Source organism: Podarcis erhardii, assembly GCF_964252035.2.
Source record: "Podarcis erhardii genome assembly, chromosome: 18".
Taxonomy (NCBI): domain Eukaryota; kingdom Metazoa; phylum Chordata; class Lepidosauria; order Squamata; family Lacertidae; genus Podarcis; species Podarcis erhardii.
In genome coordinates this window covers 5,269,166-5,294,398 of record NC_138516.1, presented here as the reverse complement: position 1 = coordinate 5,294,398, position 25,233 = coordinate 5,269,166, and the positions used below count along the sequence as shown (strand labels likewise).

The 25,233-nt window shown below is 46.2% G+C and overlaps 1 protein-coding gene and 1 long non-coding RNA gene across 4 annotated transcripts in view; one reads left to right on the top strand and one right to left on the bottom strand.

Annotated features, from left to right (window-relative positions):
- LOC309333085 overlaps positions 1-17,129 on the top strand; it is a 30,611-nt gene extending 13,482 nt beyond the window's left edge. Inside the window, exon 4 of one of the 3 annotated variants that reach the window (XR_014152362.1) lies at positions 16,997-17,129. This is a non-coding gene — a long non-coding RNA (uncharacterized lncRNA). Of the gene's footprint in view, positions 1-2,722; positions 2,805-2,843; positions 2,938-16,996 lie in introns of those variants that run through there. The other 2 variants (XR_014152363.1, XR_014152364.1) reach the window with 2 other exon arrangements.
- LOC309333076 (vomeronasal type-2 receptor 26-like) lies at positions 1,681-24,476 on the bottom strand (the record flags this gene model as incomplete). The annotated part of the gene is made up of 6 exons (XM_081846531.1): positions 23,587-24,476; positions 18,164-18,455; positions 17,061-17,870; positions 9,531-9,758; positions 2,872-2,998; positions 1,681-2,579 (listed from the first exon to the last, which is right to left on the bottom strand). Exons 1-6 carry the CDS (start codon positions 24,165-24,167, stop codon positions 1,681-1,683), a joined length of 2,937 nt encoding a protein of 978 aa, XP_081702657.1. The 5' UTR covers positions 24,168-24,476.
- Positions 24,477-25,233: the final 757 nt, after the last annotated feature.

Sequence of the window (25,233 nt, the reverse complement as noted above, 5' to 3'; positions counted from 1 at the left end):
ATCTGGGTGGATCCTTAATAAAAATATATTTTTAAAAACAATAAATTTAATAAAGTCCCCATAGATATTCTAAAACACCTTTCTTCTTATACAATTGGGAAAAATAAGTACATAATTTATTCTTGACTCCCCACCTCTCCTTTCTCGATGTTTGTTTTTATTACTCCTTTTTATCAGATGTTTTAAAATATATATGCTTTTATTATGTAAGCCCTGATGTCATATTTCAATAATCCTCTGCCTTTGACTACATGTATGGATGATGGTTTGACAGATAATATATCCGTGGTCTGCATTCTTCCTTAAACAATCCATCATTTTGGATGGTAATTTTAGCAGGTAATTTCGCCACTTCAGCATATTCCCCCAGTTTCATAAGCCATTCCTCTTTGGTGGGGAACTCTTTCCATTTCTGTGCATATAAAGTTCTAGCTGCTGTGTTTGCAGACATACATAAACTAGTCAGCTTTCTCTGGACCTTTATTTATTAATTTTATATTGCACCCTTCACTGGAATTCTACAGGTTGAATTGCTATAAGACTGAGAGCTTAGTGAGCTTTCCACCAATTTGAAGTGTTGAAAGTTTAAGTAGGATGCAATCTTGACTTATTAACCTATTCTAAATGCTTCATCAGTGGCTGTTCTGCCAATTATTTTCACTTCCCATCTGATCTTGGTTTTCCTCTATAAATGGGGACCTGAATGGGAGGAACCTGAGTTGGAGGAGGAGGAGGCCTCTCGCTCTTCCTTCCTTACTGAGCATAAGATGCCACCTCTTAAAAGGTTTGGCAGGCAGGGAATACAACTATTTGGCATCGTCTCATTGATTCCCTCCAATGCTAAACTTGTTGCTGGCTCATTCGTAATCTGGTGATCCACTCAACATCAGTGCACAATGTGTCATATCCTGGACAACACAATAAAATCCATTGTACTCCAGTCAAGGCTTGGCTAAGGTCAGTTGCTACTCTTTGGAACAGGGAGCAGAGCTTACAGAATACAGAAATTAAACCAGCAGACTACGGAAGAGAACTTAAATGATTTTCTCAATTTATTAATATACAAAGTTTAGGAGAATGAAATGATGTGAAGTGAACTTCTGAATGATGCAGCATCCCTTTACAAAATGGAGCACAGGTATTTGAATATCTAGCAATGACATAACTGTAAAGTATGGTTGAATATCAGAATTGATATGGTTAATAGGAAAGCAAACAGACTAAAAAACCTAACTCCTGTCTCCCTCTAGACTATCTTGTTGTGAGATAAATATAAGTTCCCAAAACACAATATTATTAAAAGATAGTAGTTTACAAACTAAGGGCACTAAACCAGGACGCAAAGCAAGGTGGCAAAACATTTCCTCCCATCTTCCTGTTCATGTGAACAGGACTACATAAAAGTTGGGCTAAGAATGAACATAATCTCTATTAAAATATAATAGTTTACAAACTACGGGCAGTACACCAGGACTCATTGTAATCCTTGGCAAAGTAAGGAACCAAGAACTTTCCTCCCATCTTACGGTTCATGTGAACAGGACTACATAAAACCTGGGCTAAGAAGGAACACAATCTCTTTCAGAGATGGAGAATAAACAGCATGGGTGAGTAGCTGTGTTTCCTTTATGCACTTCTGGACATCAGGAACATGGACTATTTTAAGAATCAGATGTCCCCTTAATTCCTTGTTGTCAGGTGCTCCTTTGTGTTCAGATCAGGCCTCAGCACAATCATGTAGCACTTGGGAAGGAAGATGCAGCCCAGAAGCCCAGCGCTGGAGGCCAACATAGAGAAGATCTGCACAGCCACCATGTACTTGCCCTTGGTGCTCAGGTAGGTGGGCACAAAAGACACCCAAACACTGCAGAAGACCAGCATGCTGAAGGTGATCAGCTTGGCTTCGTTGAAGGAGCCGGGCAGCTTCCTGGCTAGGAAAGCCACCGTGAAGCAGGTGGCAGCCAAGAAGCCCAGGTAGCCGAGGGCAACGTAAAACATGGCCACGGACCCTTCGTTGCATTGCAGGATGATCTCTTCCACCTGGGAGCGCATGTCGGGCTCTGGGAATGGGGGAGAAGAGCCCAGCCAGATGGTGCAGATGAGAACTTGCCCCCCAGAACAGGAGATGACAATGGAGTTGGCCAGACTCTTGCCCAGCCATCTCCTCACCCTGTTCCCGGGCTTTGTGGCCAGGAAGGCCAGCACCACCGTGATGGTCTTTGCCAAGACAGAAGATACAGCAACTGAGAAGATGATGCTGAAGGCCGTTTGTCGGAGAAAGCAGGTCTCTTTCCTTGGGCGCCCAATGAAGAGGAAGGAGGACAAAAAGGAAAGCAGGAGGGAGACGAGGAGGATGTAGGAGAGGTCCCGGTTGTTGGCTTTGACTATGGGAGTGTCCTTGTATTTAATGAAGATTCCCAACACAATGCCTGCTGTTAAGGACAAGAAGAGGGCAACGGAAGCTAACACCATTCCCAAATATTCTTCATAAGCCAGGAAGGTGATAATCTTGGGGACACATTGATCTCTGTGCTTGTTTGAATGGTGATCTTCTGAGCATTTGGTGCAATATTCTGCATCTGGGGGAGAGAAAAAGAGTAGCTGCAGCATTACTTACATCCCTAATGATCTATGTTCTATTACGTTTTGAAGAACTCTATTACGTTTTGAAGAAATCCTAGAGATTACTTCCTTATGATCATTCCTTTCAACTCTCTTCCAGGATGTAATGAAGGCGATTTATCCTAAACAAATTGAGGAAGGAGCCACATTCCACAAAGTCTGCAGAATTCTCACAAAAAGTGTGTGAGACTGGATTACTGCCCTGCGTTTACTCTCTCCAGAAATACCTTCCCCCTTGGCGTCACCCACCTTCCTGGGCGGAGAAGGTCCCTTCCGCACACCGAGCACAAGCATAGCAGCAAATGGGCTTTCCTTCCAGAACCATTTTGGCATATCCAGGTCGACATCTTTCTGTACACCTAGAACGAGGCACGGCCTAACCAGGAAGACAAGAAGGTGCAAGAAAGAGGAACAGTTAGGAGTATTTGTTGGTATGTAATTCACTCATAGAGTGAATTGAAACGGATCTCTGGACTGCAGTCTTTGACCCCCTCATCAGGGTCCTTTCAACCCCCCACTGACTATTGGGGCGACCAGAATATCTTGTTCTTCATAATTAGTTCAGGACAAGTGAGGTTTGCACCACAGAACTCTGTTTGCTCTTCTCCGTTTACCTGCTTCCTTGCTTAATAAATCTTCAAAAAAAATGGCAATGGAGTCTGAAACGTGATTTCCTCAAAGTTCAGGATTCTGATAAACTCTCAGTCACTAATTAAGACAAATTTAATATGACTTTTCCAAATATTGGTTTCCCTCACTCTGTTCTTGAGGCATGCAAGGTTTCCTCTTGTCACTGATCTATTTCCCTAGTTGTTTCTAGTTCATATGCCATTCCTTAATGTAACGGTATAGGGTGGTTACTCGTGTGTAAACTGCCTCCACTTCAATTAGATCGATTGCTCAACCATGTTTAGGGTTAGAGCTCGCCCTCCGTGACCTGCTAGTCACTTGCAGAATCCGTCAGTGGGCTTTTCTTGAACCTCTTCCAGCATAAAAGCTGCTTGACCCCAAGTCTCTGCCTATGTTCTCTGCGCGGAACGCGTCTGCGCAAGTAAGGGGAAGGCAGGGGCGTGCCAGCACTCTCTCTGCTACTTTCGCTTGAAGGGTCTTGGAGCCCTGACACTGCTTCCTCCATCTCCCTCTCCTCTCTATTGGTGTCATGCTGAAACCCTTCCCCTCTGCTGGTTCCCTCCCCGGCGTCGCTCTGGTGCCCTGCCTCCGTTTCTCCCTTTGATGTCAGTTCCCTGACATCCACCTCCCCCCCAGGACCCCCTCCACCCCCGGCCTGACCCGGAGACGTGACCTTGTCCCCATCTTCCGCCGACGATGCAGGGAAACCTCGAAAGGAGCTGCCGTTATCGTCCGAGGACTCAAACCCCGCTTCCCACCCGCTCCGATTTCTAATGGGAGGGGCTTCCCAGTCTGATTCCTCCTCCCCTGACGATTCTCCTCCTTCCTCTTGGGATGCTGGAAAACCCACAAAGTCCTCCTCCTCATCGGTGGTGGCAAATTGTTCCTCACAGAATCTCTCCAGGGGTTTGGGCTTCCTCGGATACCTGTTGTGGAACTCTTCCACCAGATACTCATCCTCTATTTCCCCTTCTGGAACCCACGTGTTTTCTGACTCGGGTTCACCCTCCCAAGCCACTAGGTACTCCACCTGCCGTCCCCGCCATCGTGAGTCCAGGATCTCCATTACCTGGTGGTGGTGTTCCCTTTCTTCCAGTGGTGGGTGTGTGAATCCCTCTCCTCCTACCCCCCGGATCCCCCGCTCCCCCCTGTACGGCGAGAGTAGTGACCTATGAAATACCGGGTGGATTTTCATGCTGTCCGGCAACTTGAGCCTGAATGCCACCGGGTTGACTTGGTGTGTCACCTCAAATGGTCCCAGCCGCTTCGGCCTGAGTTTCTTACATCCCCCCTTGAAGGGCAATCCTTGAGTGGATAACCACACCCGGTCCCCCACCCTAATGGTCTCCCCTTCCCGGCGACGCTTATCTGCTTGCCTCTTGTACTCCTCCTTGGCCCTGTCTAGATTCATCTTAAGCTGCCAGTGCAGTGCTTCCATTTCTTCCACAAACTGCTCTGCTGCGGGCACGCTCCACCCTTCCTCCCCCCTCCCGGGAAAGGCCCTGGGGTGACACCCATAATTAGCCAAGAACGGGCTCATCTCCGTGGACACATGCTCCGCATTGTTATACGCAAACTCGGCCAGAGCTAGCTTATCTACCCAATCGTTCTGTCTCTCGTTGACGTAACAGCAGAGATATTGCTGTAATATGCCGTTCGCTCTCTCTGCTTGCCCGTTAGTCTCCGGGTGCCTTGCCGTCGAGAATCCCACCTCCACCTGCAATAAGTTCATGAGCCTCCTCCAGAACCTCGAGGTAAATTGTTTCCCCCGATCGGAGATAACCCTCGAAGGAGTCCCATGCAACCTGAATATGTGATTGACGAACAGCTGTGCGGTTTCCTCTGCTGTCACCACATGAGAGCATGCTATAAAATGGCACATTTTGGTTAGCAGATCTACTACTACCATGACTGCTGTCTTACCTCTGGATTTGGGTAAATCTGTCATGAAATCTATCGACACCACCTCCCAGGGTCTTCCCGGTGTGGGCAAGGGTTCTAGTAACCCTGCCGGGGCTGCCCGCTCTCCTTTGGCTCTTTGGCAGCGGTCACACTTCCGTACATACTCTCGTACATCTTCCCTCACCTTCGGCCACCAAAACTCCCTAGTGACCAGTAACATAGTTTTGTGTTGCCCAAAGCGCCCCGCTGTAGGGTTGTTGTGAAGCTGTTTGAGCACCCTTTCCCGTAGCCCCCCCCCCCCGGGCACATACATTGCTCCCTTGTAATACAGTAACCCTTCCCTTACCTCGAAGTTCCCCCGGTCTCTGCCATTTTCCCTTAATTCTCGGATTCTGGTTTGGGCAAATTCGTCCTGGCGAATCAACTCGGTCAGTTCCCATTTCCCAACCAACGCCCCCCCCCCACAAACCCATCGTTCCTCAGGGAACACATGTCGAGCGTCTGGTGGTCTTTCTCCTTCCGTGTACTCCGGTTTCCGTGAAAGCGCGTCTGCTCTCATGTTCTCTTGTCCTGGCACGTACTTGATCTCAAAGAAGAACTTGGAGAACTCCTGTGCCCACCGAATCCGTCGCTGGTTTAGTACTCGCGCTGTTCTCCAGTATTCCAAGTTCTTGTGGTCAGTGCAAACCTGGATCTTGTGCTGAGCCCCTATCAGGAGATGTCTCCACTGGCGAAACGCGGCATAAATAGCTAACAGTTCACGATCATACACCGTGTAGTTCTGTTCCGATTCGTTCAGCTTCCTTGAGAAGAAGGCGCACGGCCTCCATGTGTGTTGGGCCGGTCCCGGCTGGAGCAACACCGCTCCTATCGCTCTGTCCAATGCGTTGGTCTCTAGCCTCATCGGTTTCTGCAGATCCACGTGCAGGAGCTGTTCCTCCGAGGCGAACGCCTGCTTTAGCCCCTCGAAGGCACGTTGGGCACCTTCCGTCCAGACAAACTTCTTTTTGCTACTGAGACAATCCGTTATGGGGGCGGATAAGTGGGCGAAGTACTTGATGAACTTCCGGTAGAAGTTGCTGAACCCAAGGAACCTCTGCACATCCTTCCAGGTTTTGGGGGCCTTCCATTCCAGCACCGCCTGCACCTTGCCGGGGTCCATGGCTAGGCCTCTGTCTGACAACCTGTATCCCAGAAATTCCACTTCCTTGGCGTGAAACTGGCACTTTTCCAGCTTGACCCACAGTTGGTGCTCTTGTAGCCTTTTCAGCACTTCCCTGACGTCCTGGACATGCTGTTTTTCATTGTCCAAATAGATCAGGACGTCATCCAGAAATGCTACGCAGTTCTTGTACAGCAGGGGACCCAGCACATGGTGCATGAAGCTTTGAAAACAGGCGGAGCCTGACTGTAATCCAAATGGCATAACTAAGTACTCAAAGGCCCCCAGGGGGGTGAACATGGTGGTTTTCCATTTGTCCCCCTCTCTCATCCTAATCAAATTGTAGGCTCCCCTAAGGTCCAGCTTGGTAAAAATCTTACCCTTCCTTACCCTGGTCAGAATATCATCAATTCTAGGCATTGGGAAGGTCACGGGTTCCAATACGAGGTTCAATTTTCTATAGTCCACGACAAGCCTCGGCTGATCTGTGTTTTTCTTGTCCACAAAAAACACAGGGCTGCCCCCTACTGCCTTCGATTCTCTTATAAACCCCCTTTTCAAGTTCTTGTCTATAAAGTCTCACAACTCCTGCACCTCTCTGTCGGACATGGCATACAGCTTACCCACCGGCAGCTGCGCCCCCGGGAGAAGGTTGATTTGGCAGTCGAAGGGCCTACGTGGCGGTAGCCTGTCCACTTCCCTCTCGCTGAAGACCTCTTGTAAGTCTGCGTACTGTGGCGGCACCTTCGCTTTCTGCTTCAGCGTGTTTGCTGCCACTCTGGCCAATCTCACCCTGGGCTTCTCCCCTCCTAGACAGTGTTCCAAACAGTGGGCTGACCCAAATGTGACTGTGCGTTGGTGCCACGCCACCACTGGCTCATGTAGCACTAGCCAGCTCATCCCCAGTATTATCGGGGGTCCCGCCAGTGTGGCCACGTGAAAGGCAATGGTCTCTGTGTGCCTGGACACACTCATTCTCATTGGCGGGGTTTGGTGGGTCACCTCCCCCCCTAGTAACTCCCTGCCATCTATCGTGGTCACTTGGAGCGGGAAATCCAGTGGCAGCAAGTGGATCTGGTGCTCCAGCACAAACTCCTTATTAAAAAAATTACAGGAGCTGCCTGAGTCCAACATTGCCTTCACCTTGATTGGGTGTCCATTTGGGAGTTCTAGCGCCACCTCTATCGCTATAGAAACCTTGGGTGGGTCCGGTTGGGGCACTTCAATTAGTTGTTCGCTTGGCTGCTGCGCCCCCCTGTGGGCAGTCAAGCGCTGGCGTTTTCCTACACCTATGCCTCTGCCCCCTCCTCCTCGTTTCCAGCGGCCCCCACCATCCCTTGCCAAGCCTTTCTTTGTGGGCAGACCCTGGCAAAGTGTCCTGGCCTCTGGCAGAGGAAACATTTCTTGGAGTTTTTCCCAGTCTTTGCCTCCCTTTTGACTACTTGGTGGGCGCTCGGAACCTCGCGTGCGCGCGCCCCATCAATTTCCATTGGCACCACGTCATCGGAAGGCTGCCTTGGCATCTCAGGAATGCGGTAGTCGTGGCAACGCTCCCCTCTCCCTTCCCGCCTTTCCAAAGCGCGCGCTTCCTGGCGAGCGCCTATCGCCAGCGCAGCTTTCGTCAGCTGATCCATAGTCTCCGGGCGGGGCGCACGGGAGAGCTCATCCTTAACGGCTGGGGACAACCCTTCCTCAAACAGCATCCGTATGGGCGAGCTGTCCATATCCCATTCGAGCCTGTGTATCAGCATCGCAAAGCGGGACCAATAGTCTCTAACGGAAAGGTCCCCCTGCTTACATCTCATCAGCTCCCGTTGGGTCACGCTCTCCCCCAATTGGCTGGAATACATCGCGTCCATCGCCTGAAAAAACTTCCGGACGTCCTTCATGGTGGGGTTATGCGCGGCCATTAGGGGTCTAACCCATTCCCTCGCACTGCCCTCAAGGTGCCCCACGATATAAGCCACTTGCACCGCCTCGTCAGCAAAATCATCATGCTGCAGCTGCAGTGCGTATTCAATTTCTGTCCAGAATCCATTATATTCTTGGGGTTTTCCCCCAAATTAGTGTACCAGTCCGGGTACCTTCTTTGCTACTGGGGTGGGTCTCACCTGCGCGTTCTGGGTGCGCCTCTCGTCCAGCCGCACCATCAGCAATGCTACATGCCGTTCCAGCTCCTGGTTCCTCTTCACCAGGTCCTGCGCCCCCGCAGCCGGCTCCGCTGCCCCGGCGCCTCCAGTCTGGCTCATGTTTCCACTGCTTACTCATGAGTAACAGCAAGAGACTGGCGGATTGCTGTAACGGTGTAGGGTGGTTACTCGTGTGTAAACTGCCTCCACTTCAATTAGATCGATTGCTCAACCATGTTTAGGGTTAGAGCTCGCCCTCCGTGACCTGCTAGTCACTTGCAGAATCCGTCAGTGGGCGTTTCTTGAACCTCTTCCAGCATAAAAGCTGCTTGACCCCAAGTCTCCTCCTATGTTCCCTGCGCGGAACGCGTCTGCGCAAGTAAGGGGAAGGCAGGGGCGTGCCAGCACTCTCTCCGCTAGTTCCGCTTGAAGGGTCTTGGAGCCCTGACACCGATTCCTCCATCTCCCTCTCCTCTCTATTGGTGTCACGCTGAAACCCTTCCCCTCTGCTGGTTCCCTCCCCGGCGTCGCTCTGGTGCCCTGCCTCCGTTTCTCCCTTTGATGTCAGTTCCCTGACACTTAACATTAACCTTATATTACAATAGGGTTTTTTTTTTAACTTCTCATCCTTCACCAACAGCTGTGCACTTCTCAATTCCTGCACATACAATAGTTTAACATTTGCAACATCTACAAGTGAGCTTACTCCATAAATTTAAAAATCCACAATAAATCAGTAATTATCATTTCTAAAATAAATAACTTTCCATCCTTCTGCATGTATGAAAACCCAATAGTTCACTTTTACTAGGGGCTTTCCCTTTTCTTCTTATCAACGTAGTCCTTTCTGTCAAAGATTCTGGTGTCTTCATTGAGGACCTCTGTGCTCTATCCTTTCTTTGAGCACCCCAAATTCCCCTCCTATCTCAGCTGCTGTGGAAAGAAGGAGTGGTGGTTGCAGCTGTTATTGATTGTCAAGACACCATTGGTCAACCTGATATCCTGATATGGTCATTTTTCAGCAGTTGTTTAAGGAAAAACATACTAAGCATCTCCTAGCCGTCTCCCTCTGTGATTCTTCCTACCTTATTGAATTTCTTGTTCCACTCAATGGCTTCTGGGTTAATGGTGAACTTTATGCTAGCAGACGTCTCTCTCCTTATATTCCCAATTTTCACAAGGTCACGAGACTGATTGGGAAACATCACCCAGTTCCCAATATCAAAGTCCGCTGGTAGCTCCCAGTTCTCATCCAAGCACAGCCTGCCCCTGGAAGTATTCAGACACCGGATTTCTCTCAAGAAAGGGTGAAGCTGGAATGACAGGGGAAAACATCAGCATTAAGGAAATGGGAAGCCAAGATGGATATCTCAGTCCTACTCACTTCAACCTCTTATGATTTGGGGCTGCGTGTATCTCATGTAGACTGGAATTCCTATTCAGCCATTTTTCTTACCACAGACCCTGCAAGTGCTCCAATTTTCCATGTCCCTGAATTAGAGACAGTTTTTCATTTGATCCTGGAATTTCCCAACTTTGCTTAGAATGTCCCTATTTTCATTGGAGAAATGTTGGCAGATGTGGAGTTATCCAACCCACAAGCTGTCCAATCCTGTATCGGGAATTTTAATATGTTTAATATTTTAGTATGAATTTCTTTATGTTGGGAGCTGCCCAGAGTGCTGAGGCAACCCAAGAAGACGTGTGGGTTATAAACAGTGCTATTTTTCTAGGGAAAAAAGGTCCCGGAACTCACCATGAACACCTCCCTCTAAGAATGGCAATGGCACCCACCTGAAAGGGGCCAAAACTGAGTTTCAATGAGTTCCGCCTTTAAAAAGCTCTGGATATCAACAGTAAACACTGGTCAACAACAAAATTTGTTGTCTGCATTTTTTCAGTTGATTTAGAACGAATCTGATGCACTGAATCCAAAAATCACATTGGTTTTGCTCAATCAGGTCAAGTTTTTGAGCTATGTCCACATGTCATTTTTTTTACGTTTTTGTTCACATGTACGCTTGTCTGGAGCATTTTAGAAGAAGTTGGTGGGGGTAAAATGCCATGTCAAATAATTATTTTGATTGGAAATGATTATTTTAATGACAAGAAGTATTCAGGTCCAATAGTTCTGGGTGATTATGTTGAAAAGGGATCAGTTTGAACTCATAAAACCTTGAAATCTTCCATAAATCGGTGCGGCAAAGCATAAAGTTATTTTGGTATTAAACTTGGTGACCAGGATAAAGCTTGGGCGCCACACATGGTGTGCAAGGCATGCACCGAGACTCTACATGGATGGACCAATGGCAAGAGAGTCTGAACTTTGGAATTCCCATGGTTTGGAGGGAGCCGACAAACCATGTCACTGTCTGCTACTTCTGCACTGTTGATGTGACTGGGATCAACAGAAAGAACCGGAGCAGCCTCAAGTATCCTGATCTTCAATCAGCACGTCGTCCTGTAGCTCATTGTGATGAAATTCCAGTGCCTATCTTCGGAGAACTTCCTGACATTAGTGACGAAGATGCCTCCAGTGTTGAAGGACATGAAGAAGTGGTTCTTGAAGATGATGCTCCACATCCATTTTCCCAAAAGGAGTTGAATGATCTAGTTCGCGACCTCAGCTTGTCAAAGGACTCTGCTGAACTGTTGGCATCCAGATTGAAGGAAAAAAGCCTCCTCTCTGACAGTGCTCGCATCAGCTTCTTCCACAATAGGCATCAAGAGTACCTCCATTTTTTCTCGGAAGAGAAGGACTTGGTGTACTGTGCAGATATTGTGCAGCTTCTTCTCAAGCTTGGAGTGCCACAGTATGAACCCAAAGATTGGAGACTGTTCACTGACAGCAGCAAGCGATCACTGAAATGTGTTCTGCTAAACAACGGCAACCAGTACCGATGTTTTCTGTGCATGTGGGATAGTAGGGACCGTGCTCAGCATTACACGAAGAAAGACTGGCCTGTGCGGGAGGAATTGGTGCCTTGCAAAGAAAGGAACGTCATCAATGACCCTCTGGTGGACAGAGACAGAATACTCTTCCCACCGCTGCACATCAAGCTTGGCTTAATCAAGCAGTTCACCAAGGCTCTGGACAAGGATGGTGACTGATTCACTTACTTGTGCCAGGCTTTTCCAGGATTGACCATGGAGAAGTTGAAAGCTGGCACCTCAGATCCATCACCTCATCAGAGATCCAGAGTTTGGAAACTCAATGAACGAAGTGGAACTGGAAGCGTGGAAGGCATTTGTTCTGGTAGTGAAGAACTTTCTTGGCAACAATAAGGCCAGAAACTACGCAGAACTTGTCAACAACATGCTGACAGCTTTCAGAAACCTGGGCTGCAACATGAGCGTCAAGATGCACTACCTATTTTCACATATGGACCGGTTTCCTGAGAACCTGGGTTCAATGAGTGACGAGCAGGGGGAGAGATTCCATCAGGACATGAAAGAGATGGAGACCAGGTATCAGGGTCGCTGCGACGCAGTCATGATGGCTGACTACTGTTGGACTCTGAAGAGAGACCTCCCTGCCGCTGAGCATTCCAGGAGTTCCAAGAAGTTCAAGCCCTGAAGTTTGAAAAATGGTGAAGCAACATGCAATTTGCGTGTACTTACCTTTATCAATGCCCACCATTCAGTTTACAGTAATCGATGTTTCTATGAGGTAATCAATATATGTTGTTGGAAGAACATTTTTTTCTCTTAAAAACATATTTAGGATGATATGTGTTGACAAAAATCAGCCGATAATGCCACAAAAATGTAATCGATTTTGTCACAAGATCTGATTTTCGTTCAAATCAACATAGCACAAAAACCTGACCTGATGGAGATAAACTGTCAGGGAACTGCCATCGGAAAGGCAGGTGGTGGAAGGGCTCTCGGAAGCTAGGAGAGACTCGGCAGCGGAGGAAAGCACCAGCAGGGGGAGAGAGGGAGTCCCGAGAGATTAAGGGAGTCATGTTTAAGGGGCTCCGCTAAAGACAGAGTGTTGAGAACCATGCCCAAGCTCTGAGGGATCTAGCTTTACGCACAAGCAGCTCATCATCCCATCACAGCAATCCGACAGTCCTTGAAAGCCGCTTGTGCAAGGAGAGGCATCATGAGAACCCAACAGGAGCCGGAGTAGCAGGAGGAGCTGGAGCGGGTCCAAGCCTGGAAGAAAGGTACAGGGTGTTGGAACTCCAGCTAGCGCTGCAAACGGCGAGGCTCGAAGAGAGGCGGGCTCAGGATGCAGACAAGGGGAAAACCACCCCACTCACCAGGAAGGTGCCAGGGTTGGTGCAAAAGTTTGGGGGTGATCCCAGAAATTATCAAGCCTTTAGGACAGAGATGCAATATGCCCTCAATCTGCAGTTTGATGACTTTCCCGATGAGGAATCCAGAGTGGCGTTTGTCATTGGGCATCTCGAAGGGGGGGCAAAGGACTGGGTGAGGCCCCTGATGGCAGCGAATAATGACGCTCTAAAGGACTCGAGAAAGTTTTTTCGCGCCATGGATCTGATGTTTTCCAGCGAGATTGAGCAAGGGGTGGTGCGCAGACAGTTGATGGCGTGTAAACAGGGGAACCGATCCGTCCGAGAGTACTGGACAGAGTTTACCATGTTGATCCATAAATTGGGGTGGGACCTGTCTGCGGACCCGATACAAATGCTGTTCGAAGAAGGGCTATCCTCGGCGGTGAAGAATGAACTCTCCTGCGCGCCCAGGGCGGAGTCTATGGACCAGCTGACTAAATCCGCACTTGCCATAGGAGCGCGCCAGGAGGTGAGAGCCTTGGAGAAGCGGGAAGGGAAAGGGGAACGTTGGAGTGATTTCCGCATTCCAGTGATGCCAGAGCAGCATTCCCCGCCAGTAGAACTGATGGAGATTGGAACAGCGCGCGCGCGCGGAGTTTCAAACACCAACGAAGGGCGGAAGAAGGAGGGAAAGAGCGCCAAGAAATGTTTCCTCTGCCAACAGCCAGGTCACTTTGCCAGAGTCTGCCCTCAAAGGAAGGGATGGCAAGGAATGGCGGGAGCTGTTGGGGGGGGGAAGAGGAGGGGTTAAGGAGCAGGTAAAAGCCAACGCCTGGTTGCCAGCATCGGGGCACAGCAGCCAGGCCAAAGATCAGTGAATGTGCCCAAGCCTGAACCCCCAAGACCGGCGCTTGTCGTAGAGGTGGTGCTAGAACTACCAAACTGGACCTGAGGGGGGCGTATAACCTGATACGAATGAGAAAGGGAGACGAATGGAAAACTACCATATTCACCCCCTTGGGGGCCTTTGAGTACCTCGTTATGCCCTTCGGTCTACAGGCGGGCTCAGCCTGTTTTCAATCATTCATGAATCACGTCCTGGGACCTTTACTTTACAAAAACTGTGTAGCATTCTTAGATGACGTATTGGTGTACTCAGAGAATGAGGAGCAGCATGTGCGGGACGTAAGAGAGGTACTGAGCAGGCTGCAAGCAAACCAGCTGTGGGTGAAACTGGAGAAGTGTCAGTTTCATACCAGAGAGGTGGAATTCCTGGGGTACCGTTTGTCAGACAAGGGATTGGCCATGGATCCCGGCAAGGTTCAAGCGGTACTGGAATGGAAGACACCGAGAACAAAGAAGGACGTGCAAAGGTTCCTGGGGTTTGGAAACTTCTATCAGAAGTTCATCAAGAACTTCGCCCACTTAACGGCGCCCATCACTGACTGTCTCAGTAGCAAGAAAAAATTTGTCTGGACGGAAGAGGCGCAGCGAGCGTTCGAAAGGTTAAAGAAAGCGTTCGCGTCGGAAGAACAGCTTTTGCATGTGGATCTACAGAAACCGATGAGAGTAGAGACGGACGCCTCAGACCGAGCGCTAGGGGCGGTGCTTCTCCAGCCGGGGAAGGATGCGTCGGAATGGAGACCGTGCGCCTTCTTCTCACGGAAGTTGAATAAATCCGAGAGGAACTACACTGTGTACGACCGAGAACTGCTCGCCATTCATGAAGCGTTCCGGAGGTGGCGACACTTGCTGATTGGAGCTCAACACAAGGTCCAAGTGTGCACTGACCACAAAAACCTAGAATATTGGAGAACGGCCCGAGTACTGAACCAGAGACAAGTGAGATGGGCCCAGGAGTTCTCCAAATTCCATTTTGAGATTCGTTATGTACCAGGACCAGAGAACGTCAGGGCGGACGCTCTCTCCCGAAAACCTGAGTATTTAGAGGGGGAGGGAGTGCCTGAGAAAAGACATATCATTCCCGAGGACCACTGGGTGTGTGGGGCGGCATTGGTGGGGCAAAGGGAACTGGTAGAGGGTACCGAGAACGATGAATACGCCCAAGAGAAACTCAGAGAACTCAGGGGGACAGGAGAGAACACAGGGGGGTTTGAGGAAAAGAACGGGGCGTTGTATTACAAAGGGGCACTGTACATACCCGATGGGGAACTGAGGGGCAGAGTGCTCAAGCAGTTACACGACAGCCCCACAGCAGGGCATTTTGGGCAGCACAAAACCATGTGGTTGGTTACAAGGGAGTTCTGGTGGCCCAAAGTGAGGGAAGATGTACGCAAGTATGTAAGGGGGTGCGACCGCTGTCAGCGGGCAAAAGGGGAGAGGTTGGCACCTGCGGGGTTGCTAGAACCATTACCCACGCCAGAACGACCATGGGAGGCAGTATCCATAGATTTTATGACGGATCTGCCACGATCCAAAGAGAAAACAGCTGTCATGGTAGTGGTAGACCTATTAACCAAGATGTGCCACTTTGTAGCCTGCTCACATGCGGTCACGGCCGAGGAAACTGCCAAGTTGTTTGTAGAACACATTTTTAGGTTGCATGGCGCCCCCTTGAGGGTGGTTTCCTACCGTGGGAAACAATTTACCTCCAGGTTCTGGAAGAAGCTTATGAGCTTACTGCACGTAGAGGTCAACTTTTCGACTGCCCGACACCCAGAAACAAATGGGCAGGCAGAAAGGGCAAACGGTATCCTACAACAATACCTGAGGTGTTATGTTAATGACAGGGAAAATGATTGGGTCGAGAAATTAGCTCTGGCCGAATTTGCCTACAATAACACAGAGAATGTGTCCACAGGGATGAGTCCCTTCTTAGCTAATTATGGATGTCATCCAAGAGCATTTCTGGGGGAAGGAGGGGAAAGATGGAGTGTCCCGGCAGCGGAACACTTTGTGGAAGAAATGGAAGCCATCCATAGGCAGCTCCAACTTAACTTAGAGAGGGCCAAAGAAGAATACAAGAAGAATGCAGACAGGAGAAGAAGGGAAGGCGAAACCATAAGGGTGGGGGACCGGGTGTGGTTATCCACCCAAGGCTTGCCGTTCAAAGGGGGTTGTAAGAAATTGAGGCCCAAACGACTGGGGCCATTTGAGGTCATACAACAGGTCAATCCGGTGGCCTTCAAACTCAGGTTGCCTAACCATATGAAACTGCACCCAGTATTTCACAGGTCCTTACTGTCACCGTACCGAGAGGGGCGGGAGTTTGGGGGACGTGAGCGGGAGAGCCCTCAGGGACCAATCGTAGAAGAAAGGGAACGCAGCAATCATGTGGCAGAAATCGTTGATTCCAGGTGGAAAGGCAATTAGGTGGAGTATTTGGCAGAATGGGAAGGGGAACCGGAGTCAGAAAACACATGGGTACCGGCAGAGGAGGTAGATGACGAGGTTTTAATAGAAACGTTTCCCAAGGAAACCGCAGCCTGTGACACGGTTCGGGAGGGAACACTTCGGCACCACCGACGAGGAAGAGGAGTTCGAAGGGTTCCCAGAATCAGGGCTGGAAGAGGGAGTAGACTCCGACGAGGAGGAGTACTCAGGGAGAAGAGACGGTAGTCGGTGGAGAGAGGTGTTCGAGTCTTCTGACGATGAGGGAGGTTCTTTCCGGGGTTTTCCATCCTCACCACCCGTAGAGGAGGGGGCGGGAGGGGGTGAAGGGGGCCCTGGAGGGGAGGTGGATGTCAGGGAACTGCCATCGGAAAGGCAGGTGGTGGAAGGGCTCTCGGAAGCTAGGAGAGACTCGGCAGCGGAGGAAAGCACCAGCAGGGGGAGAGAGGGAGTCCCGAGAGAAAGTGAGTCAGAGGGATGGCTCAAGGAGTCTTCCAGCGAAAACAGCGGCGAGGTCTCAGGACCTCCATTAGGTACACCCACTCCTCGCCGGAAACTGTCGCGCCGAGAATCCCGAAGACGCGTTTCCGTCAAGGAACTTTTATGTTGGAGTAGATTCCGTAAACGCCCACTGTCGGATTCTGCCAGCGATTAAGGGAGTCATGTTTAAGGGGCTCCGCTAAAGACAGAGTGTTGAGAACCATGCCCAAGCTCTGAGGGATCAAGCTTTACGCACAAGCAGCTCATCATCCCATCACATAAACGCATGCCATTCCCTGATTCAGCAGTGCAAAAATACCCTAAAGCAGTTGTAGAAATCTAGACAACATTCAAAAAGTAAAAAATTGTCGCCCAGTGATTATCGTTATGGAGTGGGACGTCTCTATTTTCATCAGAGAAATGTTGGGCTGTATGCTACTATTACTAGTACTAATAGTAACTATGTTATTTTACAGGTCTATCCCCAGTCAAGATCAGCATCTGTGTGGACTGCAGTTTGCAAAAAGGGGAAGGAAATACCTGCCACGGCTGTAGCCTTTGGGGTCCCCATTGCTCTCCTTCCTCCACCATCAGCCTCCTCTGGGATCTAGATGAAAGTGAAGCATGCAAGGCCTGAGCCACAGCCTGAATATTCATGTACGTGCCATAGCTGTCTTCGGACAGGGCTCTCTCACGGTCCTCTTGGGGCAATGGCTGCAGTTTCTCCTCCTCTCTGCATCTTACCCTGCCTTTCACGGACAACAGATGCTTTGAATATGAACACTGAAATGCTTGATTGAAATAATCCACAAGATTGGTCTGCCCTATATATGTTTTACCTTTGCTGCTCCTTATACCAGTCTGAATTGCAAAGGACAGAGAACCATGGAGGTGATGGAATAAATTTGGAGGGAGGTAAATGCCAGTTCTGATTTCTAGCAAAGCTGTTGTGATCCAGACTTTCGCCCCTATTTCCTTCTCATAGAAATGATGTATTACCACGATTTCTATGATACTCACTGCATTGGTTAAATAGGAAACAAAGACCCCAACTTGTCTCCATAGGAAAAAAGGTTTCCCAGGCCTGATAAATTGATTTAGCTCATTTTCTGGTACTCTTTTTGAGAAAGCAATGCAGATCCCTTTGCTGAGCACCAGAGGTTTCACAGCGCTCACAAATCTTTCTCCACTGTCATTGTCTGGAGTGAAGAGGCCAATCCACGTCCATCCAAAATGCAGGAGCAATTCAACAATCCCCTGGTACTGACTTTCCTCTTTGGGAGTCATCCGGTAGACAAAAGGGAACAGGGTTTTACCTTCGAGAACCTGGGCAGTGAAGCCATAACTGATCTAGGAAGCAAAGCAAAGATCAGCAATTTATTTTACTTTCATCATAAGATTTTTAATTATCTAAAATGACTGATATCTATCTAAATCTCTGCTGGCTGAGGCTGATGGGAGTTTTAGTTGGAAACATCTGGAGGTGTCAAGTTGGTGAAGGCTCAGTTTTGAAAAAGGGATGTTGAATCCATAGCTCAGGATCTTCCCATTTTTTAAAATATCCCTGCTTGACGTATCCAAAGAGAAAGTAGAATTTTATGCAGTTGAAATTCTCTTTCTCTCCATGCTCTCCCACTACTTACCTGTGGGATTTTGTAGATGCCTGACAAGGCTGAAATCACTCTTGAGATGAAAGTGTTGCTTCTTTCAAGAATAGCCAGCAGGTGATTCTGTTCTCCACAGTGATAATTGGGAATATTGCATCCACTGCCTGCAAGCAGCTCTAGCATGGCGTCCGAAGTCATCCTTGCATCAAAATGGTTCTCATAGAGGCTGTAGCCCAGGGTGATGTTGGGTAAGAGCCTGAGATCCTGGTTGATCTCTAGGATGGTGAGTGGGAAAGGCAACATGTGCCAGTAGAACCTAGGTGCCTCCCTGCAATAAATGAATTCTTTAAAAAGAGTGAAACTGATATTCATATGAATGGGATGGAGGAAACATTATATGATCCACACAGATTGGTATTTATTTATCCTTTTGCATTAATATCAAACCTTTTCCTGTCTAGCATAGAACAAAAATTTGGAGATCTGCTCCATGACCGGAGCTTTGATGCAAACAGCACACAGAGCTGTTCAGCAGTGGAAGAGACTCCCTCCGAAGGTGACCATGTGTCATGGATGCTTCAGGTAAGATTCTTCCGGGTTCCTTCCATCTCTACAACTCTATGATTCTATTATATAGCGGTTCTATGAGTAAGAAATGAAGGCGCCCCTCAAAATGTGTGATATACTGGGAAGTTGCTGCAAGGGCTGCTTTTGCTGCAGTGGTCTTTGGCTTCTTCCAAGGGGCTAGACTATAGGTAGATAAGAGACCATTTGATTGAAGGAGGAAAAGCACCAAATACCTCAGTCCCCTTTTAGTTACATATGAGGCCTGGTGGCTTTCAGGTTTGAGTGCATGGTAAAACCTATAATTTTGCCCATGTTTGGATCAGTGACTCCACCAATGAGGACACACCCTGGTCTGTGTTATTCCATATAATCATTTTATTTGAAGCATATCGTTCCACCCATAAAAATCCACCCATTTTCAAGTGTTTCTTAAAACACTTCTAATTATTTTTTTAAAAAAAGTGACAGAAAGGCAAAAGTGCTGGGACTGGAGGAGGAAACCTTTAATGTAGCCCATGGTGGGCTGTAGGTCTCCTGTGGTCTTGCGTCAAGAGAACTGGGCTAAGGTTGTTCACAAATGATCCAAAAAGAATAAACATAAACTAATTTTGGCAGCTTGGAAATTGCTTGAGTTTCAGGATAAAGAACCCCCTGGGAAGAGAGGGAACATTCTTTTCTGAAGCCCAACTGACATGGACAGGAATTGACCAAATATGGATAACTAGAGGTCTGGCACCTAAGACGAGAAAGGTGGAAATCTGCCCAAAGACCTGCTCCGACCATAATGCTGTAAAGATGGACATGAGACTAATACCAACCGGCTCCTTTAGATGGAAGATGAATGACAATTTGTTTAGAGATCAGGAGATTATTAAGAAGGCCCAAAAAGCTTTGAAGGATTATTTTGAGATAAATTTGAACACCACGGTGGAAAAAAGAATTATCTGGGACGCAAGCAAGGCGGTTATGAGGGGGTTTCTGATACAACAGAACGCTGTAAAGAAAAGGGTACAAAATGAGAAAAATATAAGATTTTGGAGAAAATTAAAGAATGTGAGAAGAAGTTAAGATCGAGACCGAAGTCACAGCCGATTCTGAGAGAAATTAAACTTTATCAAGCACAATATTCTAAATTGATAAATCAGGAAGTAGAATGGAAAATTAAACTAATGAAACAAAGATCATTTGAATCGGCTAATAAATGTGGAAAACTGTTAGCATGGCAGTTGAAAAAGAGACAAAAATTAAATACAGTTACAAATCTAGAGATTGAAGGAAGAAATATTCAGAAACCTGTGGAGATCAGAAAATGTTTCCAGAGATATTTCAAACAACTGTACACTCAAGGGCCGCAAAATGAGGTTGAGATAGAACAATTCTTGATAAAGAATGGACTACCAAAGTTGTCACAAGAAAATAGATCAATCCTGAATTGTAAAATAACACGACAAGAAATTGAAGAAGCCATTCAGAATATGCAATTGGGCAAATCTCCAGGGCCAGATGGGCTTACCTCCAAATACTATAAGATATTGAAAGATTATTTGATACATCCATCGATGGAGGTTTGCAATGAAATTATGGAGGGGAGGAAGGCACCGGAATCGTGGAAAGAAGCTTTCATCACGTTGATACCCAAATTGGAAACTGAAAAGACACAACTTAAGAATTACCGTCCCATCTCCCTCCTAAATGTGGATTACAAAATATTTGCAGACATTTTAGCAAGTAGATTTAAAAAAGTTTTAAATGATGTAATTCATAAGGACCAGGCAGGCTTTCTTCCAGGTAGACATTTGTTTGCCAACACAAGGAACATTATTGATATTTTGGAACTTTTGCAAACAAATATCAATATAAAAGCTGTGTTAATTTTTATAGATGCGGAGAAGGCCTTTGATAATATTTCATGGAAATTTATGAAGAAAAATCTGGAAGGGATGGGAGTGGGACGGGGATTTGAAAATGGGATAGATGCAATCTATTCAGAACAAAAGGCTAAATTGATAGTTAACAATGTGGTGACAGAAGAGTTTAAAATCGAAAAAGGAACACGACAAGGTTGCCCTATCTCTCCCCTGTTATTCATTTCGGTCCTGGAGGTGCTCTTGAATATGATTAGAGGGGACCGGTTGGTTGAAGGAATTCAGGTTGGAGCGAAACAGTATAAACTTAAAGCTTTTGCAGATGACCTGGTTTTGACTCTACAGGAGCCAGAATCTAGTACGAAAAGGGTGTTACAACTGATTTATGAGTTTGGTTGGGTGGCGGGATTTAAATTAAACAAGCAAAAAACTAAGGTATTGGGAAAAAAATTGACAGTTACAGAGTCAGAAAGGTTTCAGAAAGAGACAGAGTTAAATGTGGTTAAAAAAGTAAAATATCTAGGGGTGAACATAACAGCAAAAAATCTGAGTTTATTCAAGGACAATTATGAGAAGTGTTGGTCAGAAATTAAGAGAGATCTAGAAAGTTGGTCAAGACTGAAACTTTCCTTGTTAGGCCGAATTGCTGCTATAAAAATGAATGTATTGCCAAAAATGTTGTTTCTGTTTCAGACTTTACAGATTGTGGATAAAACGGAGTGCTTTGGGAGGTGGCAAAGAGATATTTCCAAATTTGTCTGGCAGGGCAAAAAGCCCAGAATTAAGTTTAAGATATTAACTGATGCTAAAGAAAGAGGGGGCTTTGCCCTGCCAGACTTAAAGTTGTATTATGAATCAGGAGCTTTTTGCTGGTTGAAAGACTGGCTGCTTCTCGAAAACACTGATGTATTGGATTTGGAAGGTTTTAACAATGCTTTTGGTTGGCATGCATATTTGTGGTACGACAAGGTTAAAAGTCACAAGGCTTTCAAGAACCATATTGTCAGAAAAGCAGTGTTTAATGTCTGGACAAAATATAAAGACTTACTGGAAAACAAAACCCCAAGGTGGCTATCACCATTGGAGGCTAAGGCCTGGAAAAGACTCAATATGGAGGCCGAATGGCTGAAGTATTGGGAAATATTAGAAAAAGATGGAGATAATTGGAAATTGCAGAGTCTGGAGAAAATGAAGGATAAAGTGCGAGATTGGTTACATTATGCTCAGATTAAAGAGGTTTTTAAACTTGATAAAAAGTTAGGATTCCAGGTGGAAAAATCGAAGTTGGAAACAGAATTGTTAGAACCTAAGACTAAGGTACTTTCAAGAATGTATAACTTGCTGTTAAAATGGAACACACAAGATGAAACGGTCAAATCGGTTATGATAAAATGGGCACAGGACATTGGGTATAATATCATGTTTGCTGACTGGGAAAGGTTGTGGACCATCGGGCTGAAGTTCACTGCATGTAATGCTTTGAAAGAAAATGTTATAAAAATGATATACAGATGGTACATGACCCCAGTCAAACTTGCAAAAATATACCATTTGTCTGACAATAAATGTTGGAAATGTAAAGAAACTGAAGGAACGTTCTTTCACCTCTGGTGGACCTGCCCTAGAGTTAAGGCTTTCTGGGAAATGATATATAATGAGTTGAAAAAGGTACTTAAGTATACCTTCCCTAAGAAACCAGAGGCCTTTCTTCTGGGTATTGTCGGCCAGAAGGTGTTAAAGAAGGACCGAATATTTTTCATGTATGCAACAACAGCAGCAAGGATACTTGTCGCCAAGCACTGGAAAACCCAAGATTTACCCACGCTGGAAGAATGGCAGATGCAACTGATAGATTATATGGAATTAGCAGAAATGACCGGCAGAATCTGAGACCTGGGAGAGGAGGCAGTGGAAGAGGACTGGAAGAAATTCAAGGCTTATCTACAAAAATATTGTAAATTGTATGAATGTTAAGAAGGATGCTGGATTATAAACAACATGGCACCATTAAGCTAGTTGAAATGAATTTGAAGATAAGTGAAATTTATGAAAAGACAAATTTTGGATGAATATTAGGTTAAAATTAAGTTTTTAAGGTTTGGATAATGGTATCTAAAATTAGGGACACAACATTGGAAAATTAGAAAATAAGAATTCAAATAAGGTGATAAATTGCTGGCTAAATTTTTATAAATTAGGAACGCAGGAACGGGAGATGTGAGGGAGTCCAAAGAAGTGAAGGAAATATGCTTATTGTATGTTATATGTTATTTTGTTTTTTTCTCTTTTATTGTATTAAGAAAATCTTTAATAAATATTTATATATAAAAAAAGGAAATTGCTTGAGTTTCATGCCTCCCTCTGGGATAGGAAACAGGTACCTATGGATTCTAAGTGAAGAAATATCAACATCTCACTACTTAGAAATGAGGTCAGTTGTGTTTGTGAAAAAAGGAATAATTCCTTTTCACATTTTAGAGACCTGACTCCACGAACAAGGAAGTCTCCTGATTCATATTATTTTATTCACCATTCCAATTAATCAGCCACCAAACGTCACCCAGAGGATCTTAAATTCCATTTGTAAAACTGTAGCATTCCCTAACGACAGTTTCTGAATTGTCCAAATGGAATAATATTGATTGAAACCCTTGAGCCTTGGAAATTGCCTGAGTTCCATGCCATCCTGCAGGTGGGAAAATTCAGTGCATCCTTTTGACTCCTGACCAGATTGATTGGCATCCTTGCATTCTACTAAAAGCAACACAGAATCAAAGGTAGGAGAGTGTTTCACTAAGGAAGACCCAGGGAACAAGGAAATGGGAGAGGTTTGGGTGGAATCTTTTAGTGGACCCCCCAGCTCCCATCAGCCCAGCCAGCAGAACCAATGGTCAGGGCAGGGTAGACCTGCAACATGAGGACAGCCTTGGCTCCCTAGCCCTGAGAAAGGCACTCTTTCCTTGATATATAGGAACCATTACAAGGACTGGAGGACCATGAAACCTATCCACATAGGATTTTATATACCTCTCAGCCCTGGCGAAGGGTGTCTGAGAAAAGACGTATGGAGTTTCCTTATAAAAGGATTTTGGAGATATGATTCCAGTGATGAGAAAGTGTTCAGGCCAGTAGTAATTGCGATCATCCGTTTGATCCCTGACCAGATTCAAGGGGCATTTCGCCTTGTGGTTCCCGCAGACTCCAAAGGGCATCATGAGCAGCAGAACCAGCAACAGAAGGAGCAGGGATCTCATTCTGGCTCTGCCTCCTCCTCGACTTACCTGCCAAGGAGGCAAAGCAGAAAAACCCAAAGACTCTTTCAAGGCCAGACTGGGTGGGCTTTCCCAATCTGGGTGGTTTTCAACTCTACCTTCAGAGCTTGGAAGCACAAGGCAGGCACACCCCTCTTTCGCCAGCTCTGCATCTTCACTCAGTCTGTCTCCAACACAGGAAATATTCTCTACACCAACTTTTTCTTTCCCAGACACAGCGCAATTATTATTGTCATGCTTCTTTCCGAGGCACATGCAATCTCCCGAAATATCTCCTGAGCTTTCACCAGATGAGATGACTATAATTTTGATTATTCCAAGTGGAATAAGTTTCATCACAAAAACTTTCTGGAGTCCTGAATGGCTCAAGCAGCAGGTGCAGAGCTGGAGAAAAACATGCTTGATTCTAGCCGATCCCTTCTGATGAAACTGATGGAATATGATGAAATGTCTAGACTCAGAGGACAAAATTATTGATTGTTTTTTTACGATCTTTATCTACTCATTCAGAAATACACAAACATATTGTTCTGTAATGAAAGAAACACTTTACACAAAAAGAAAATAGAAAATAGAAAAGGGGGAAAAGAAGAGAAAGGATATCGAGAAATAGAAAAAATAGAAAGAAAGTTAAATGAAGAATCTTAAAAACTTCAGGGAAGTTTTTAATCTGTGATATTTTAGTGTATTTTTGTCTTTTATGGAAGCCGCCCAGAGTGGCTGGGGAAACCCAGCCAGATGGGCGGGGTACAAATAATAAATTATTATTATTATTATTATTATTATTATTATTATTATTATTATTATATAACAAAGACATACAGTTTTTTAAGAACTACAAACCATCAGCGACATTATTATAAACATATATTTCCATCAAGAAGTCCTTTTATCTCCACCTTATCTATTTCTCCTTGCTACTCTTACTTTTCTCATTTATGTCTAATCTCTGGTTTTATTCCCAGATTTGTTAATGACTTCCTTCTACCTCTATAAGGTTCTTAATTCCTCATTTCTTAAAATTTCTGTGTCTGTTCTTATTCTACAAAAGACCATTCTCTTAACTCTGTGGAATTTAGTCTATGCTCCACCAAGAGTAATCATGGGAAACATATTTCATCATGTAATTTTAATAAATTTCCCATTCTTTTTCCTGAATGATTTCTTATTGATTTTCTTAGTTTTGCTAATTCCAGATATAAGTTTCATCACACTAACTTTCTGGATTCTTGACTGGCTCAAGCAGCAGGTGCAGAGCAGGAGAAAAACAGGATGGACAGAAGTCAAGGGGTGTGTTTGGGAGTTGGAAGTTGGCCTGAACTTTGCTGACAAGGACCAAAGAAGAGACCTGCAGTTGGATCCGACCATGGACTCTCCTTCCTTGGAGGTTTTGAAGCAGAGG